The sequence below is a fragment of the Tasmannia lanceolata genome, unplaced genomic scaffold (assembly GCF_043159265.1).
Source record: "Tasmannia lanceolata isolate RefF3 unplaced genomic scaffold, GAP_Taslan_0.1 ptg000016l, whole genome shotgun sequence".
NCBI classification, from domain to species: domain Eukaryota; kingdom Viridiplantae; phylum Streptophyta; class Magnoliopsida; order Canellales; family Winteraceae; genus Tasmannia; species Tasmannia lanceolata.
In genome coordinates, this window is record NW_027518693.1 from 8354072 (window position 1) to 8374613 (window position 20542).

The window sequence follows — 20542 nt, forward strand, 5'->3', positions numbered from 1 at the left end:
TTAGCGAACGGCGACGTTGACGGTCGCATTTAGCTAAAAGAAAACGGCCGTTAACCAACGGGGAAGTTGACGGACGCCGTTAGCCAAGGCTGGGACCGACTTCTGTAGCCAACCACGTGGCCTTTATAAACACGCGAAGCTTCTGGTCTTGTATCGACACGTGGCGCATTGGTGGGAAGACTCGAGGAGGTGTAGTAGGGTTTTGCTTTATTTGTATAAATATAGACTCATCACTCATCACATTTGATTGAATACTGAAGACCATGAATTTGTGAACAAAAATAGCCATGAAAATTTTTTGACATTACAGATACTAAATTATCCTTCTACAGGAAAAGACAAGGGTTATCTTTTAAAAGACCAAAATACCCATGACAATGAATGAGGAGTTTTGAATCAAAGGATGTGGGAATATCATTTCTGTATATGCTAGCATTCTTATCTGGGTGTAAGAAAATGGGTCTACCCCATCAAAACAAAACATGACGTGTTGGTTTTGAATTTCATCAGAAATCTGAAATTTCGGCTGGGAACGAAACCAAAATTTCGCAAAATCCAAAATTTTCGGAAATTGTTTTCAAATAAAAGTAGTATTATTCCAAAATTTCGGAATGATTAAAATAAGACTTTTTTAAAATTTTGGTTTCGGTGAGGGCTGAAAAGCATACCGAAACCGAAATTTGAAACCTTGATCAAAACATAAGGCAAAATGGTGGACCCGATCGGATGCATAGGTTTGAATTGAGTTGGTGGGGCCCACCCTAATGAAAGCATATCAGTGAGAATTGGTGAATTACGGGTATTAGGTCTTTTACAAAATTAAAATCTGTCATTTCACCTCTGAGGACATTTTTCGTCTTTCACGAGTCAAAAAATAATCTACCATGGGTATTTTTGGCAAGACACGATTTGCAAAATTCACTCAAATGTAATGACTCCAATCCGTTAGCAAGTTGTCAAACTAGAAGACTCTGGTTTTTGCAAATAAAGGAAACTCGAGGACATCTTTGGCAAAATCCCCTTCAAAAATTACGAAACAACCGTAACCTCTTTTAGTATTTCCACCCTCTTATAAGTAACGGAACTTCTATAAGCGGTGACGGTAATAGCGGGCCCGACATCTAAGATTCCGCTTTTCGTCCGGTGCGGCTCCCACGCCCTCCCGCCACTCCCTCTCCTTCGTCTATATAAGTCCGACTCGGGGCGGCACCCTACGTGACTATTTTAAGCAGACACGAGTCAGAATCTTATTCGCTTTCCGTTCCCAAAATTGCCTTGTTTCTAGGTTATTCCAAACACAGACAAAATCAAGCCATTTTCCTGTTTTTCTTCATCATTTCTTGAACGAATCTGACCTTATCGTCTCTGCAAAATCGTTTGCTGGAGCTAATTTTCTACAGGTATTAGCAGTTCTTGATTCGAGTTTTTTCTATTTTTTTTCGTTTCTTGTAGATTTTTCCAGTTTCCTCTTGTTACTTTACATTTTTTTCGAAGATTTGTGTACTTCTGTACTAGATCGAAGTTTTTTAATTTGTTTTGAGTGTTTTTCTTAGGTTTCTTCGATTTCTGTTCTGTTTTTTGGTTTAGTTTTGCTTCTTTGTGGTGAGATTTGTATGAGCTTGTGTGGAGCTTCTCTGTTTGTACTTCATGCTTCATTTTTGTTCGATTTCTTGTTCTAGTTCTTGTTCTTAGTTTGTTTGTTGTCGTTATGGTTAGATCTGTCATTTTTCGAGTTTATTCCAAACAGAGAGGAAATCGATTTTCCTTTTTTCTTCATCATCTGTTGAAGTGATCTGATCTTCTCGTCTCTGCAAATTCGTTTGCTGGAGCTAATTTTCAGCAGGTATTAGAAGTTTAAATTCTAGATTTCAGCTTTTGTTTTCTCTTTTTATCCATTCCTTTGTTTATGCATTGTGATTTCTTGAGTTTCTTGTAGATTTTTCCAGTTCCTTGTTGTTACTTTACATTTTATTCGAAGATTTGTGTATGTCTGTAGTCTGTATCAGATAGAAGTTTTTTTAATTTGTTTGAGTTACATCGTGTGCTTTGGTTTCTTTGTTTTTTTTGTTTGATTTGTGTTTTTTTGTGGGGAGATTTGTGCGAGTTTCTGTGGAGCTTCTCTATTTGTACTTCATGCTCCATTTTCTTCGCTTTCTTGTTCGAGTTCTTGTTTTTTTTACTGTTCTTAGTTTGTTTGCTGTGGTTCTGGTTAGATCTGCCATTTTGCTTTACGGAGATCTTGGTCTGATGCTTCTTTACTTGAAATTCTTTAAAAACCTTTCTTTATTTCTTGTCTTTTTTGTCTAATTTTGTCATATTTGTTCATATTTCGTGCTTCCGCCCTGATATGTTGTTCTTCCATGAAGATGTTTGTTGTTTTGCGTTTTTCAATTCTCTGATCTTTCCAATTTACTTTCTTTTTTGTCACTGGTTCATTTTTTTTGCTTTTATGCCCTGAGGTTTCTTTTGGTTGCCTCTGTATTTAAGAAATACCATTAAAGTAGCTACTTGTATCTAGTTTTGTAGCATTTTAGCATCCTCTGTTTGATTTGATTCTAATGGAGCTCAGATCAGGGACTATATTTTGTTAACCTATCTTCCTCTTGCTGGCTTAGAAGAATGGCGTATTATCAAAATGACGAGTTGGAATATGTGGTCGATGATTACTATGGCATGGCCGATTTCGAAGATGATCCTTTTGAAGAACAGAACCGTCAGCAGAGGAACGGTGATGATTCGAATGGTGAATACGATGATGCGGACATGGTAATTTGAAGTGACTAGCAACCCATTGAGAAGATAAACCATTCGTGTGATGGCTAGAGTGACGATTTTGGTTTCGGTGTTTTCAGAACAAGCAGAAGGCGGATACTTCGGCGCCGGAAGCCCGGAATGGGAAAGATATTCAGGGGATCCCATGGGAGAGGTTGAATTTTACGAGGGATAAGTACCGTGAGATGAGGCTGCAGCAGTATAAGAACTACGAGAACCTCTCGCGCCCCCGTGCGGGGCTCGAAAAGGTTAGCAATCTCAGTCCTGAATTGGGTGGCTAGTTTAATTTATCGATGGAATTATGACGAATTGTTTTCAACTTTGACCGTTCATGTTTCCTCATCTATCGTGGTTTGTCTGAGTTCGATTATTTTATAATTAATTATGTGCCAAAAGATCATGAGTTGTTTGATCATCAGCGGTTCTCTTATCTGGTTTGATTATTATTTTCCTGAAAGTTGGTTGGTAGTTTTATCTGCGGCCTGTACATATCGTCTTAGTGTTTTTGCTATATTTTTCATTTACATTCATATTGTGGGATCTAGGTAGTGTAATCTCTCTGGACTTCTAAATCTATGGTGTAGGTTTTCCCTTTGCTTATCTTCTATGTATCAGTTTTATGTTTGTGGAAGTAAGGACTCCGGTGTTTCTCGTGGAGTGTCGGGAAGGTTATGAGGTCTTAATTTATCTATTTTGATTAGTTTTCTCGTTTTCTGTTTTTTCCGTTGTATGAATGGAGGATATAAGAACCTTCTTTGTGTCTTCTGTTTGTTTTTTTTTAAGTTTTCTCCTCACAGTTTTCTGGTTTTCTCTTCATGGTTTTTTGTTTTTCTCTAGTATGAATGGAGGATATAAGAGCCTTCTTTGTGTCTTCTGTTTGTTTTTTTTAAGTTTTCTCCTCACAGTTTTCTGGTTTTCCCTTCATGGTTTTTTGTTTTTTCTCTAGTATGAATGGAGGATATTAGAACCTTCTTTATCTCCTTTTTTTCCATTTGGTCTTGGATATTTCAGTTACTCTTTTAATCAGCCGGTGGCTTCCTTTTGGGTTAGCTGCTGGTGTGCTGGTCGTGGTCGGCAGTTCCTTATCTGCTCGACCATGAGACAACATATAGTCCCTTTACCTGATCTGTGAGATGATGGGAAATAGCCAGTTCTGCAAACCTCTAATTCTTGACAAGTTCTATTTTTTCCCATAGAGACAATGGATGAAGGGTAAGAAAACTTTTTTTTGTCTTCTGATTTATCATTTGATAATGGATTCTTGGGTACTCTTTTAATCAGCCAACAGCTGTTCTTTTTTGGGTTATCCTGCTGATGTCACGGTGTTGAACGGCAGTTCTTGATCTGCTCGGCTATGGGATACAGCTAGTCCTGACATGATCTGCTAGATCATGGGGAAATAGCTAGTTCCATGAGTCTCTAATTTTCTTTTACAAGTTCATTCTTCTTTATTTTTCACCCCCTGATCTGCAAGACTATGAAACAGCTATTCCCAATGAACCTCTGTATTGTTCGAACTTCCATCTATATGGGCGAAAAAATTGACATGGTCTCCGGCTATATTCCAATTTCTACTTTATGGAGTTGCAGTACAATTCTCCATGAGTCACCATCTTCATAAAATTTCCTGTGTTGTCTCATTTAAACTATATCAGATTGCTCTTTGCCTTGATGAATGTATTCTCTATGCAGGAATGCAAGCAGGTAGAAAAAGGGAGCATTTTTTATGATTTCCAGTTCAACACAAGGCTTGTGAAATCGACAATTGTGCATTTCCAGGTAGAGATCCTCTTGATTAGGAACCCTATTCATCTTTTCATTTGTAAATGTTCTTCAACAAAATGATCAGTAATTGTTTACTAGGTCTATGTGTCAGCCGCATCACTTAATGCTGTTAATGGGTTGTTAAATTTTTCGTACTTGACGCTAGCACTCCTATTTCATAACTGAACAAGTGGTTCCTTCCCTATCTGCATTTGCGTTTAGAAACTTCTTCCATGATTTAAACATTGTATTTGCTTTCATCTTCTTCACAGCTAAGTGACATCATTTTCCCCCCAGTTTGATATGTGACAATGTTTTTGAACTACATCATTCAGTCATGATTTTCAAATTTCTTCAAATTTTAGTTGCAGCCCTCTCACAGATGACACCATCGGCCACTAAGTAATACTTTAGTTATTTAAAGATAAAGCATCAAGATGCATTGAAAATAAGAAAAAAGAGACTTTCAGTATTTGCTTGCATTTATGGTATATTGGTATGAAAGAATTTAAGAAGATTGCAAGGGGTGGACTATTAAAGGTACATCCTTGTCTCTATTAGGATTAAAATCAAGAATATGTATTTACTACTGTAGATCTTATAGTTGTTCAGTATTGGAATTTTCAGACTAGAAATGACTTGTGTCTTGTGAGTTGGTTATGCCAGATGTATGCTGTGTTTCATTAGTTTGTAGTTTTGCAGGTCCTCCGTAGTTAATTTGTTAAAATCAAATGGATAATTAGACATCGCCTGTTGGCCTGTGCCCTTAATGAAGTATCTATATCTTCATGCATCATTTTCCTTTAGGGAAGGTAAGGGATGATTTATGTTTGCATTCTTCCTGTATGTCTTAAAGTAGATGAATTAATTAGTTCAGGGTGATGATTTTATTAGCTTACCTACTATTAACTGGAGTTTGCAAAGTGTTTCAGATATGCCTATGGTCCAATGAGGCCATGCACTAAAAATCCTACTTGGTTAGACCTTGTCCAGTTAGTAGTTATAGCTACTGGCAGTTAGTAGCATAGTTCCCACTGGCTAACAGCTATATGCGTGAAGTAAATTGAAACTCCGTGGGAATCATTATGTGCTGATGAGTTCATGGCCATTCCTCTCCATGTTACATAGCGTAATTGCTCATTGTGTTGTAGCTATTGATGATTAAATTGCACGTTTTGTCAGGATTGTAGTTTTATCTGTTATACAAACAGCCAGACTGTACATTTTCCCTGTTTCTATCGAATCAATCTTTATCTTGTTATCATTGCTTGTAATTGATAAGTTGCATGGGCATGCTAGAATTACTTCAGATGAATTTCTTCACTATTGTAGCATTTAGTGCAAGTGGTTTGTGGGATCATTGTTTCTTCCTATGCATCCTATCGCATTTATCAAATTTAAGGAGATTCTATGGATCTGAGAATGATAGTATTGTGTCTGCTCTACTGATGTTTTTCTTTTCAGAGTTGGACTTCGTGAGAGGATTAAAATAAACTTTCCTCTCCAAATCGAGGTGAATGTAGAAAACCTTAAACCTGTGATCATAAATACTCTTTTTAACCACGTATCTTATTGGAGTTCTCTGGGTTCTCCAATTTGGAATATCCGGAATTTACAGTACGTTCCGGTACAGTTTCTGTTTTAATTTCCTTAGCGGAATGGAACGTTGTGGAGATTGACTGAAATGTAATGGAATTGACAACTGAGGATCATCCTTTATCCATGTGTTGCAGAGGTGCCAATATGTTCTTACCTGTAAATAATCAGTTAAAGTTACAGTTTTTAGAATACTAATGTATGTAATGTTGCAGAGGATCATGTCGTTTATAGCTCTGCATCCTTTAGTTTATTATTGCAATCCTCCCATATAGTTCATTTTCATTTTATGTGATTCTCTTGGGGGTCTGACTGTTATGTTAGTCTTCCGTTCCAATGCAGACGAATAAGTGTTGGACTAGCATCTTTTTCTATTCTTTTATTTCTTTTACTGTTATGCTTTGATCGTGGAGGCTGTGTTAGTTTAAAATTTCGATATCTTAGAATGGTAGATGTTGTGTTTTGCATGGGAATTTTCTTTCTATTGCTTCACATTTTTGGAGGTAATTGAAATTTTGGACTTTTATGCCTCTGGAGAATCTTGGCGGTGGTTTGTAATGACTATCTCGTCTGACAGAGCAAGTAATAATTTATAGATGTCAGTCTGAGTTGAGAGATTTTGATGTGCTTTAATTGCAAATTTTAACCATTTGATGTGCTTTTTAACCCCTCCTCTGTGACCACTTTAATCTATCCTGACAGCATTAAAAGCAGGAGGAACTTCTTTCTTGAGCAGCTGGCGGGATAAGGCTACCTATACATATGGTATGCTAGGAAACTGTTTATGCATTTAGAGGCCTCTGTGAAAATCATGTTCCCAAAATTTGTTGGTATGCCTGGGACATGGAGGGGCTAAGCTAACATTATCTTAACATTGGGTGCAGTGTGCCTTCTGAGGAATCTGAGGCATCCTAAACCTGTGTAGTCTTAGTTTGCTAATGATATAATTGTTTATATGATTGTACTGGATTATTCTACTCCACGATTGTGTTTGCTGAGATGTGCATTGGGTGAAGCTCTTTTAGCCACATACTTTTATCATTAACTGCTGGTTGAACCTATTAACTGCTTTATTTATACCAAATATTTATGATAATGTGAAACTTAAGATGATTTGTTTACGATGAAATATCTTGGTTAGTTCTTAACTAGGAATGATCTACTTTGTTTGCTGCATGTTGAATATTTTTCTTCCATGAATACCTACTTTTCCTGTTGTCGTGTTACATAAATAGAAATACATACCAAAGGATTGAGCTATGTTTTTTTTTTCTGGGTGTGTAACTGTAAGTACATTTGATGGAGTGCAAGAGTAACTTGTTTAGTGGTGAATGATGGGTTCTGTCTAAGTTGTTCATTGCTAGTTTTGAGAATAAATGTGAAGGGTCTAAACAGAATTTTGTGTGAGAATATGACAGCCAAGGATATGCTGAGTGAATGTTTATCAGGGTTGGGATTTTCATCTAGGTTGGGATTTTCATCTCCTTGGCACTGTCACCGCCTGATCTTTTTTAATGCATTGTTGTGTCCGAGTATACTCAACTTAACTCAACTCAACTAAGCCTGTGTCCGAGTATAAGCTTGTTTATATTTTAAAATGTCATATCACAGATTTGTTTGGGTTCTGTCTTAGTATGTTTGTTCGTGTCACACTGCTCTAACATAATGAACACCGTGACATTTACTTCATTACAAGTGTACAGATTACAGACATATGATTATTTTTTACTTCTTAAGAACTTTAGGTATATATATATATCTCTTGGAATAGTAAATGTTTGGACACAACATGCAAAATGTGGCGAAGACAGATTGATCCACTATGGATCTCTATAGAAACTTGAAATTCACCTAGTCCGATTTATAATTATAAATAATTTTTCAATCTCGGCAACCAATATCTGGTGAAGATTGAGACTAGGTCTGATATGGATATGCACAGAAACATGCTAATCACTAACCCACAGCAATAGTTGTTTGGGTTCTGTCTTGGTATGTTTGTTCGTGTCACACTGCTCTAACATAATGAACACCGTGACATTTACTTCATTACAAGTGTACAGATTACAGACATGATTATTTTTTACTTCTTAAGAACTTTAGGTATATATATATCTCTTGGAATAGTAAATGTTTGGACACAACATGCTAAATGTGGCGAAGACAGATTGGTCCACTATGGATCTCTATAGAAACTTGAAATTCACCTAGTCCGATTTATAATTATAAATAATTTTTCAATCTCGGCAACCAATATCTGGTGAAGATTGAGACTAGGTCTGATATGGATATGCACAGAAACATGCTAATCACTAACCCACAGCAATAGTTGTTTGGGTTCTGTCTTGGTATGTTTGTTCGTGTCACACTGCTCTAACATAATGAACACCGTGACATTTACTTCATTACAAGTGTACAGATTACAGACATGATTATTTTTTACTTCTTAAGAACTTTAGGTATATATATATCTCTTGGAATAGTAAATGTTTGGGCACAACATGCTAAATGTGGCGAAGACAGATTGGTCCACTATGGATCTCTATAGAAACTTGAAATTCACCTAGTCCGATTTATAATTATAAGTAATTTTTCAATCTCGGCAATCAATATCTGGTGAAGATTGAGACTAGGTCTGATATGGATATGCACAGAAACTTGCTAATCACTAACCCACAGCAATAGTTTCGCCTGATCTGATTCCGATCTATTACTGAGTTTTTTTTGTTCATGCATTACTACGTGTATATACAAGTGTCTTGTTTATCTGCACTAATGGGTGTAATTGTGAACTTTAGATGAAATTAGTGGAATGTTTGTCAGTCTGCATTGATATGGTCTTATCTCTGAGAAGGTTGTCAGTCTTTGGAATGAGTGCATCTGAAAATTTTAATTCACATTTTTTTTTGAGAAGTTAACAAATTTTATTCAATAACCCAAAAAGGCCATAGGGACAAGTTGTCCCCATTACATATACATATGAGACAGAGAGATCAAGAAACCAAAGCGTTATTTAGATCGAGATTTCCCATTGCATCCGCGTCACCAATAGCAATGGACAAACGGTCAACACCCGCCTTTGCCAATTCATTTGCCAAGCTGTTTGCCGATCTTCTCATATGCATGATCCGCAGGCGAATGACCCTCACCAAATCCCGGATCTCGTCAATTTTGCTAGCTAGTCGCCAAGGACCACAATTCTTGCTGTTAGCCCCAAGGTTGCCAGAGCGGGAATCGAAGGCGGGAATTGAAGAATCCTGCTCAAGGTTGCCAGAGCGGGAATCGAAGGCTCCCAGGGAAGAATCCTACTTCCTTGGTTAGCCCATGCAATTGTATTAGCCGAGTCACCTTCCACAATGGTCCAAGATTATGTTTCTCAAACTACCTCAGACCGAAGAGCAGGGCAGTGACCTCTGCCTCATTGGCATCGCATACACCGACCAGTCCAGAATATGTCATCACAATCCTCCCGCTGTGATCTCGTATGGCCCCACCAATGCCTGCCCGGCCAGGATTCCCCCGTGAACTTCCATCGAAATTAAGTTTGAGGCACACTGGAGCTGGAGACCAATGAGGTGAGACTTGACTAGAGACCTTCTCCGATATCACAGTCTGCCAGCATCTTAAGATTGCCCCCACAGAATACGGTATTCCTCCCTTGACATGGGACCACGTTATTATCGATAATTTTATATCAAGGGCAGTGTTTTGCCACCGCCGTTCAATCGCATTGAAGATTCGGTTATTGCGTTCCTTCCATATGTGCCATGCAATCGCTTATGGGATAGAATTCCACAAGGGTTGTCCAAGACAGTCGAAGAACGCACCACACCAATTCAAAATAACCTTCAAAATTCTGTTTTGAAAGACCCATGGCATACCAAAGAATATCATAATGTCCATCCAGACCATATAAGAAAATGGGTAGAGTAAGGGTAAGTGATCCAGGGACTCATCTGCATTTTTACAGAGGACACACCGGCTCGCCAGATGAAACCCCCGCCGTTTCAAATGGTCGCACCTATTAATTCACATTATTTTGCCAATAGTAAATTACTATGATTTAATTAGTCTTTATCAAACATTTTTTTCTGATCACGCACTAACATAATTTCTTGTCATACTTGTTTTAACAGATGTTGTAGAGTACATTCTTGTATATGGTTTTTTCTATTGTTTTTTTATATATACAGTTATTATATTTTTGGTTTGCAAAGCCTGCCGCTTGTCATTTTTTCACTCATTTCACCTACACATAAAAGAAACAGGTCTAATATATTGCAGGGTATCGGATCTCATTCTAAGTTTCTAAACATATATAGGGTGTTACACCTTTGCTTGCTTCTCTTCTATTTCTATTGGAACGTCCATTGTTCATGCAATTGACATTTCTATTGAACTATTCTCATTGGAGCATACACAAGATTTCCACATTCCTTTCCTGGTTTCCAGTGATTAATCCGATGATAGCTTTGATGGCAGAAACCAATAATTGGCTAGATGCTTAAATTTGAAAATTGAGTATCAAATTAAGGAACCATCATAAAAGTTATAGGCAGAAATCTCCATACTAGCATACACAAGATTTCCACATTCCTTTCCTGGTTTCCAGTGATTAATCCGATGATAGTTTTGATATCAGAAACCAACAGTTGACTAGATGCTTAAATTTGAAAATTGAGTATCAAATTACGGAATCATCGTAAAAGTTATAGGCAGAAATCTCCACACTAGCAGTATCTGCTGTTTAGTAATACGTTGAATTATTTTAATGGTGGTATATGTCATTCGACTGGTAGATGATTAAAATTAGGAACAAGTAAAACACATTGCATCCTAGCTTTTTTGTGACAGACAATTATGACACTGCTGTGTAGGAAATGAGTCAACTTTTTCTTTTCATATATGGGGCATGGTGCAAACATGGACTAGTTTTTGAAGTAATTATGTTGAAATTTATACTTGAACTTTATGGTCCAAGTTTTCAAATTTGCTCCTCTTTAACTGAGACACACCGTGGATATATATTGGTGCTAGCCTTGAAATCATTAATGACGATTCAATCAACTGTTATTTTTTTCGCAGCTGAGAAATTTACTATGGGCAACTTCGAAGCACGATGTTTACCTGATGCAGAACTATTCTGTTATGCATTGGTCATCCCTACTCCGAAAAGGCAAAGAAGTGCTCAATGTAGCCGGACCAATCACACCCACCCAGGCAAGGGATCTCCTCCCGATTTTTTGTGACTTGGTATTTGTTTTCACAAAATTTCTTTTGCAGTTGTCATTACTTTTTTATTGAACAAAGTCGATGGGGATTATCTGACTCGAATCTTCTTTGCATGCTATATGCAGAAACACCGCGGATCCTTGGCTCAACCGCTCTTAAGAGTGCAGATAAGTACTATGGCTGTGAAAGACAATTTAATGGTAGCAGGTGGTTTCCAAGGGGAGCTTGTCTGTAAGGTATTGATAAAGGGATTTCTGAATTATTCCAAGGCCAAGAATGTGATTGGCCTTCTGAGAGTGCCATCGGTTCATTATTTTTAATTTGGTTTCTGCCTTTGCCAGAATTTGAATAGCCCTGGAGTAACTTTCTGTTCAAAAATAACCAATGAAGAGAATGCCATCACAAATGCGGTGGACTTATTCCAGAGTTCAAAGTAAGAACTGACTTTTGCTGCATGCTAATAGTAATTACCATTACTCAAGAATGCTATCTGACTAATCTTCTTGTAGTGGCTCAACCCAATTGATGACTGCCAATAACGACACTCATGTGAGGGTTTTTGACACCCAGAATTTTGCTCTGCTTAGTCGTTTTACCTTCCCTTGGTCGGTTAATGTGAGTATACTATCCTTGTAGCATCCTTCATGCTTCTTTAGGGCAATCCATCGTCGAGAGTTCTTGAAAATCTGATTCCCGTCTTACTTGCAGAACACCTCGGTGAGCCCGGATGGTAAGCTTGTTGCCATTCTTGGGGACAGTGCAGATTGCCTTATTGCCGATGCTCAATCTGGAAAAGTAAGTTCCATCATTTTACCAGGTCTCGTATTTAATTGTGTTGATTACGCTATAAACATTTCAATTCTGGATTTTGGACTCTGCAGGCAATTGGAAACCTGAAAGGTCACTTGGACTATTCCTTTTCATCAGCATGGCATCCGGATGGCCGGATTCTGGCTACTGGAAATCAAGACACCACATGCCGACTCTGGGACGTGAGGAATCTCTCAACATCCTTGGGTGTGCTCAAGGGGAGAATGGGAGCCATACGTGCCATCAAATTCAGTTCAGATGGGCGGTTCATGGCTATGGCAGAGCCCGCAGACTTTGTTCATATCTACGACACACAATCTGATTACTGCAACGTCCAGGAGATAGATCTATTTGGGGAGATTGCCGGAATATCCTTCAGCCCAGACACAGAAGCTCTGTTTGTTGGGGTGGCAGATCGCACCTACGGGAGCCTATTGGAGTTCGACAGAAGGAGATGCAATTGGTATTTGGATTGCCTCATGTGATGAGAAGAGGCTGAAATGATGGTGAAATGTGTCTATAAGGAGGATGTGAGTGACATAGACAATGCTGGTTTTGGTGATTAATGTGATTATTACATATCTAACAGCAGATTTGTACATTTTGGGTGTACAAATCATAGTTTGAGGATTCGCCAAATTATTTTGAAGTCTATGCAGGCGAAGAGGAGCGTGGGCATGTAAAGAGGTTGATTGTGGGTTGTTAAGGTTTTCCCGTTTTTTGCGTGGGTTCTTTTCTATTTATTTGTTACATGGTTATAGTGAAAAGCAGAATAGGAGCTCTTTTGAACTCTTTGTTGAAACAAACTTATTACATATTTATAGTGCTAATGTATTTCAAAGGAAACAATTACTTGTGCCCGATCTGTTTCTTTTCATAATAACCAAGTTTTCTGGAGATAAAATATTAGCCTTTGATTTTTCTAGGCCATTCCTATCTTTCAGCATGAGATTTAGCTATAAAGCCTGGTGGAGGGCATTGGATTTCTTTGGCGTGGCAGAGAGAAATACAAAGTGAAAGGATGAAACGAGGCAGTAGCGGAATGAATACATACTCCTCAACATGAAACCATGTATCATTAATTGGGCTCGTGTGTGAAAGGTGCTATGGGTCTGGGTGTTGGTCCAAGATCTATGTCACAATTGGAAGATTATGTTGAATTTAATAGACTATTTAGGAAGAGAGTGGTTGCAAAGTGAACAGGTTTGCTATTTGAGCTGAAGTTTGACTGAGTTACCTTCAAAAGCAGGGATTGTACACCTTTTAAGGGGTGATAAAAGCAAGTTTAATTAATGTATTCTCTGAAGACATTAATATGAAGATTCAATGAAGTAGAGGTGAGGGCGTTGAGGTGTAGACTTGGTCTGCTTCCGTGTCCATCTTTGGATGGAAGGTGATTTTTCAAATTCCATTGCTCGTGCTTCTATATGAAACATCTGTCCTTGGAGGTTAGCCAATGCCATTCATGTAATTGACATGGTCATCGACTATGTCGGTGTATGTTCGATGAAAAATTGTCAACATGTTTGAGACATTTAATAAATCAGTAAAATTTAAAACCTAGGAAGGTGTAAAATTTTCGTTCCATTCCATGTTTGGTTGCTAAACATGGTTGCCTTTTAGCAGTAGAATTTTTTTAATCCCTCTCTTGTAATGATTGCTTATGAGTATGACATGGACTCCGTGTTCCCTCTTTTTCTTTCCTAGGGAATGATGTCCTCTTTCTCTTTTTTGCCTCTCTCTCCTCCTTTCGCATATTTGGTAATGACACCTCTAAATTTTGGAGGGAATTTTAGGAATTGTAGGGAAAAAAAAAACCTAGCAAATCCCGTTGACTTCACTGTTGGGATTAAAAAGCTCATAGGATAAAAAATTTACTGGCAACCAAACGGAGCAAAAGATCAAGCACATACCCACTTCATAAGATGATCCAAACCATTCATTTGCTAGGCCACAAGGTAAATAGATTGAACCCTCCAAATCCCATTGAGAAACCTTAATTGGACCATTCCATGCCCTTGATTAATCAAACCTTGTTATTCCAAGCCCTTGATCAATCAAGCCTTCTTTGGGGTTCCTCCAAGAAAAGCTAATTAAACTATTGATTTTTTTAGGATGTTAGGCCCTGTTTGGATTCACGAATTTTATCGAAAAGTTTGGAAAGTAAAAATATTTCTAAGGAAAAATGATTAGAAAAATGCACTTTCTAGCTAAAATTGTCAGAAGGGGGGGGGGGGGAGGGAGGATTTCTAAATTCTCAAAAAAGGTTGGAGAGAGAAAACTTAGCCAATTTTCAAACCACAATACCCTTACATACCTCATTTTGATTTTTTTCACCTTTTACTTTTCTTTTTTACCTTCTTCCCCTTCCCACTGCAAACCCCAACCCCAACCTGTCCTCTCTTCGTGCAAACCCCAACCCCAACCCGTCCTCTTACTTCCACCACGTTTTGTAGGAGAAATCGAACCCTACTGGCGGTGAAGTGAAACCTATCGTCACCGGCGCCCTACTCCATCTTCAACGGTAAGAACAGAAACCCTAACCCATTTTAATCGTATGTAGGGTTATGTAGGGTTTCTTTTATTAGGGTTTCATGGGTGGAAGGTTTTTTGTGCTTGAAGAAGACCTTTATTGATGGATTCTACGGGTTTAGAACCACTATAGATGCCCTGAAGATGGTTCAATGGTGGTTCAATGGCCTCTATAGACGTAATAGTGTTTCAATAGTGGTTCTGTAGTTGTTGAATGCCCTCTGTAGTTGTAATAATGGTTCAATATTTGTTCAATGGTGGTTCAGTAGTGGTTCATGGCCTCTATAGAGGTTGAGTAGTAGTTCAATAGTTGTTCAATGGCCTCTATAGTGGTTCAATTGTGGCTTAGTAGTGGTTCGATGGCCTCTATAGTAGTTGTAAGGTTGAGTAGTGGTTCAATAGTTGTTCAATGGGTTCTATGGTGGTTCAATGGGCTCTATGGTGGTTCAATGGTGGTTCAGTAGTGGTTCAATGGCCTCTATAGTAGTTGTAATATTGGTTGAGTAGTGTTTCAATAGTTGTTCAATGGCCTCTATAGTGGTTCAATGGTGGTTCAATGGCCTCTATAGTAGTAATATAGGTTCAGTACTGGTTCAATAGTTGTTCAATGCCCTCTAGTGTTGTAATAGTGGTTCAATAGTGTTTCAATTCCCTCTATAGTGGTTCAATGGCCTCTATAGTTTAATAGTAGTTCAATAGTTGGATTCCATCTACCTTACCAGTGGATTGGATTCATTAGAATGGATTCCATCTACCTTACCATTGGATTGGATTCTATCTACCTTACAGGTGGATTGGATTCATTGGATTGGATTCCATCTACCTTTCCAGTTGATTGGTTTTTTAATTTTTGTGTTTGATACTCTGTTATTGAATCTTGACGTCCATAATTTGACATATTTAAGTATTTTACAATGGTTTTTTTGCAAATTACTTCTACGGACCTTGTAGCATCTCCTGACATAATGGTTGGCTAAAAGCATTGTTATTCCGTCAATTTGATTCCATCAATTTGATTCCATCAATTTCGAGTTGTAGTGTTTATGCTTTTATGATATTGTGTTTTTCTGCAGGCAAAATATATTACATCTAGATGTTGTCATTCGAAGTTTCATGAGTGCAGACAGTCGTTGAACCTTAGAGATGAAAATTTTTCACGAGTCCTTCTTTTCATGTGTTTGAGAAGAGAATAGGTTGAAGAAGAAGGTTTCGTTGGCTAGTAATCATGAAATAAGGTGAAAATGTGCCTTTGGAAGACGTGAAAAAAGAATGATTGGATGGGTTAACTTCATGAGGTATGTAAGGGTATTGTGGTCCCAAAATATGCTAAGTTTTCTCCCTCTAACCTTTTTTGAGAATTTAGAAATCACCCCCACAATTTTTGCTAAAAGTACATTTTTCTGATTATTTTCCCTATTTCTAAAAGGAGAAATTATATGATGCCCGACCGTCAAAATATAAAGGGCAGGAGGAGACAAAAACTGCTGCCTTGGTTTTTGAACCAAGGTAATTCCTCTTCTAAAAGCTCCTAATTCTTTTTTCATAGGGAGAAAAGATAAATTGAACCAACGCTACTCAATTTTTATTTGGAGGGACGCCGTACCCGTGAAACAAAGGCTTAAAAGGCAGGAAAGCCAACAAGGTGCAACAAAAAGAAGCCTATAAGAGGCCAAAAGGCACACAAAAGCAACAAATACAACTATAAACCCGTGTAAAAGTGCCCAAAAAAAAACAAATTTGTTAACGTAATGACCCATGTCACATGTGTACAGTGTTGAAGTAATAAATGATTTAATGGCTCCAACTCTAAGAGCTTAAGTTCTTGGAGTATTGGCATCACAAGCTTAGCATATCGCTTTTGATCCCACTCTAATTGGATGATTCTAAACCTTGGAATAAACAGTGAAAACTTCCTTAAAAATGTCTTCAAGCCATTGATTTTTGCATATCTCAATCATTCAAATGACGTCTTCATTCGCTATCAAGCCTAACCCACACTAGGATGGCCCGTTAGATAAATGGCCCTTATCACACACATGTCACATGTCACATGTCAATAGATCGATGCTCTTTTACATTCATCAAGGGAAACAATCACCACATACCTGTACCGTGTCCAAATGGGCTTCTACTAGGATGGAGTTAACTGTCCATTCAGTAATCCTTCTCCAAATTTGAATGTTTGATTTTTATTTTTATTTTTGTTTTGTTTGCAGATTAGATCACTTTACAACAATTTGATCTAAACCTACGCGTGAGGGGTGAGAAGTGGCTAAAAAACAGGAAAAAGTTGATCATATTTTGAGTAGAGTTTTTTGTTTCCTGATTTTTAACCACTTCTCACCACTTGAAGAGACTAGTTTCATGGTTCTTGTATCTTGATTTTTTACCATTTCACGCACCCTACCCCTCTCTCACCAATCGAAGGCACTAGTTTATCTGAAAAAAAAAAAATATTCATGCTGCCAAACGTGCCCTGATGTCAAAGGACTACAAAAATTCATGATTTAGAATTTCTTGATGAAACCTCACCACTTGAAGAGACTAGTTTCATGGTTATTGCATCCTAATTTTTTACCATTTCACCAACCCTACCCCTCTCACCCCTTGAAGGCACTACTAGTTTATCATGAAAAAAAAAAAAATCATAGTTGCCAAACGCGCCCTAATGTCAAAAGGACTACAAAAATCCATGATTTAGCTTTTCTTGATGAAACCCTGGACGAGGCTTAATAGATGAAGGGCTCAGGATTATCCAATCAAGGTGTTCTATTCAACAGATCTGATTAGAAACATGTTAATGGATAGGATTTGAGCACAACAATCGGATCAAATCCATGTCCATTGGATCTATATCTCAAGGTTGATGGATCGTCCAAGATCCAAATGGAGGTTGCCAATGGAATTTCACCTTTTTGTTCATGTGCTTGTTGTATTCATGAGATATTTTCATAACATTTAAGAGACATACTCAAAATGATAAATAACATTTTCTAAGTGCATCAGTTGAAACTTGATACCTATTTACAACCATGAGTCGTTGGGTATAAATGAAACATTAAAAGCCCGGACGGGTGTGGCTCTTCGGCATAAGTCTCGGGTTTGTTCCCTTGAGACGGGTGTGATCGAATCCCACCCAGGCTTACCCGATGCGCGTGGTTTACCGGCTATTGTGCGCATCCGGGGGGGGGAGATAGTCCTACTTCCAAAGGGGGTGGGGACACCCTAAGTCACCAAAAAGAAAAGAAAAAAAACATTAAAAAAACAGGGAGGTGATATGTTTACCTCCTTTTCTTTCCTGCGCCACCCCTTCTACTGGATTTATTCCCACTATTTTTAAACTGCATGCCTGCGTGGAATGGGAAAGAAAAGGGGGCGAATAAATCTTAGAATCTTAGATATTAAGAAAGTGAGGTAGTGAGTGGGACCCATCACTTTCTGTGGGCTGCACAAAACCCAACCTTCCGCTAAGTTTGACTCCCCAAACTCTGTTCAGCTAAGATCTTAACCATAGTTGGGTCCCCAACCTGACCAGATTCGTTTCACCTTCTTAACCATGGTTAACCCTTTCTAACATTATAAATATATCATTGATAACCATTAAAAAGAAGCCAAAAAGCTCTCTTTTCTTTTTTATAAAGCCAAAAATTCCCTCCCGCCGCAATCGACGCACCTTGTCTCTATCTAGCCCAAACGCGCGCCTCCATTCCTGGGAATCATCTATCAATTTTTAACTAACCTCGGGTTAATTTTCTAACCATGGTTTAGTTAAAGGTCTAACACAACCACCACATTAATTCGCCAGCACATCCCCTTCTAATTAATTTAAGATTACTTAATTAAGCTAAACTAAAAGGCATCATTTAGGATAAAGTTTTGGTGGTTAATGAGCCTCCACTTTTCAAATCCAAAGCCTTAATTAAATTATCTTCATACCTTAATTAAAAACGTATTAATAAAACCTTAATTAAATTATCCTTAACATGGAATTTGGATGTAGTGTTTCCTTTCCTTTACTTTGAAGTTGAACCACCATCATTCAAAATGAAAGCATCCGAGGTCCGGACAAAACTATGAACGGCCCAATAGAATTTATGGTTGGAACTGCTGTTTATCACATTAAATATGTCGCTAAAATGTATGACTATACACTGAAGTTGAGTGTATCATCTATTATTTTTGGCCTATTCATTCATACATACTGCTCTTGCCTCTCATCTGATGATTATAAAATTCTAACAGGCAAGCTTATTTGATTAATCGATCAAATACAATTTAATTAGCCACCTTATCTTGTGTTTAGGCTACGCTAAACCTTCCATTATCAATTAAAATCTTCAAGATGCATCAATTACTCAATTAGATGGTGTTTCTTTGTAGGGCTCTTACATGATGAGCGCTCATATTTTTCCGAGGAAAAACATTTGTGGGCGAAGTACGAGCAGGGCCGACTAGTTCAATGATCCAAACCATCTACTCCCTAGTTCTTATTATGTGTAACTGGGAGAAAAATCAGACGATTCTAACACCTAATTTGTCGCCACTAAATAGACAGTGAAAGAATAGAAGTACAATAGTATGTATTCATCGAGAAGGCTACTAGAAAATCCGATGGTTAAAATAACCAAATGGAGTTGAATATCGCTCCATGGCCTATCTATAGCAAAGCCTAGGAAGTAAATGGTTTGGATCATTGATCAAGTGGCTCCCATTTTTTACTTTTGCCTCCTCATATTCTTCCATCAATCATATAAGAAGCCTTATATGATTTAGTTCAAAGTTATAAAAGAAATTGGGCAATGATAAATCGAGGGAAATGATAAATGCGACCCTTTTCATCACCAGGTACACCCAGCAGCAATGTGTGTGGCAATCAAATCCACCGAATCCTTCTGACATGGAGTACATCAGCCCTTATGCAGTCCTCGATACAATGCTGATGGGCGTCCCTAGTGATGAGCAGGGGCGCATTTATCATTCCCTAAATCAACCCTATATATCTTACATCGACCCCACATGGGGCGGTGCAGAGAGAAAGAGAGAGAGAGGTGGGTTCGGTTTATCACTGCCCAAGAAATATCACTAAACAAATGGCGTAACTTGTGACTGATTCCACCATGGCATGGCACATGATTTGTTTGACTTTAGCCAAACAAGCCCCACAAGCAATGCCACAATGTTTTTGAACGATGTGGCACGACTCATAGTCACAACCTTTTGCCGTATCCTACAAATATGTGATGCTGTTTTAAAACTCCTCGAGTCAGTCATGAACCTGCCTGAGTCAACTCAATTTTACTTTTGCTGAGTTTTCGTTCCAGGTTGAGTTTTGCCTAATTGAGTTAGTCAAAAACTCTTTGACTTGATTGAGTTTGTCATTGATTTACTCGAGTCAACTCCATTTTACTTTAACTTTGTTCAAGAGCTTGCGTTTAAGGCCCGTTCATTTAAGATTATGACAACCGATTGTGAACACCAAACTGATTATTGGACTCAAAATTTCGTTTTGGGCCTCAAACCGATTATTGGACCAACATTAAACATAATTTTGTGCTAGTAAACAGTTTGGGGCCTCACCGTCGGTTGTCACAATCTGAAACGAACAGGGCCTACGTTTGAGATTGTGAGCCTTCCAACCAATTATTGGACGAAAAATTAATTTAATTTTGGGTCGCATAATCGGTTATCATAATCTCAAACGAACATGGCCTAAGTAAGTTGTCACAACCTGAAACAAACGGGGCCTAAGCATTACATCCCATAATTGATCATGCAATGGGACTGATCATGTGGTACCATTCCTAAGTTTATTATAATTTTAGAGAATTCTAAGGTA

The 20542-nt window shown here is 38.0% G+C and overlaps 1 protein-coding gene across 3 annotated transcripts; it reads left to right on the forward strand.

Annotated features, from left to right (window-relative positions):
- The first annotated feature begins 1210 nt into the window (after positions 1-1210).
- Positions 1211-13037, forward strand: LOC143848088 (Transducin/WD40 repeat-like superfamily protein). 3 transcript variants are annotated; one of them, XM_077356889.1, is made up of 10 exons: positions 1211-1400; positions 2616-2766; positions 2853-3020; positions 4465-4551; positions 11218-11385; positions 11490-11600; positions 11706-11797; positions 11874-11979; positions 12073-12159; positions 12246-13037. In XM_077356889.1, exons 2-10 carry the CDS (start codon positions 2620-2622, stop codon positions 12657-12659), a joined length of 1380 nt encoding a protein of 459 aa, XP_077213004.1. In that variant the 5' UTR covers positions 1211-1400; positions 2616-2619; the 3' UTR covers positions 12660-13037. The 3 variants fall into 3 exon arrangements, with proteins under 3 accessions (XP_077213004.1, XP_077213006.1, XP_077213005.1); XM_077356891.1 differs by having other exon boundaries at positions 11218-11352; XM_077356890.1 differs by having other exon boundaries at positions 2619-2766.
- Positions 13038-20542: the final 7505 nt, after the last annotated feature.

Excerpts from the sequence above, each read along its gene's own strand:
- LOC143848088 (XM_077356889.1), top strand. The coding sequence starts at position 2,620 with ATGGCGTATTATCAAAATGACGAGTTGGAATATGTGGTCGATGATTAC. Across the intron at positions 11,980-12,072 it reads CCTTCCCTTGGTCGGTTAAT|AACACCTCGGTGAGCCCGGA; the intron begins GTGAGTATACTA and ends TCTTACTTGCAG. Across the intron at positions 12,160-12,245 it reads CCGATGCTCAATCTGGAAAA|GCAATTGGAAACCTGAAAGG; the intron begins GTAAGTTCCATC and ends TGGACTCTGCAG.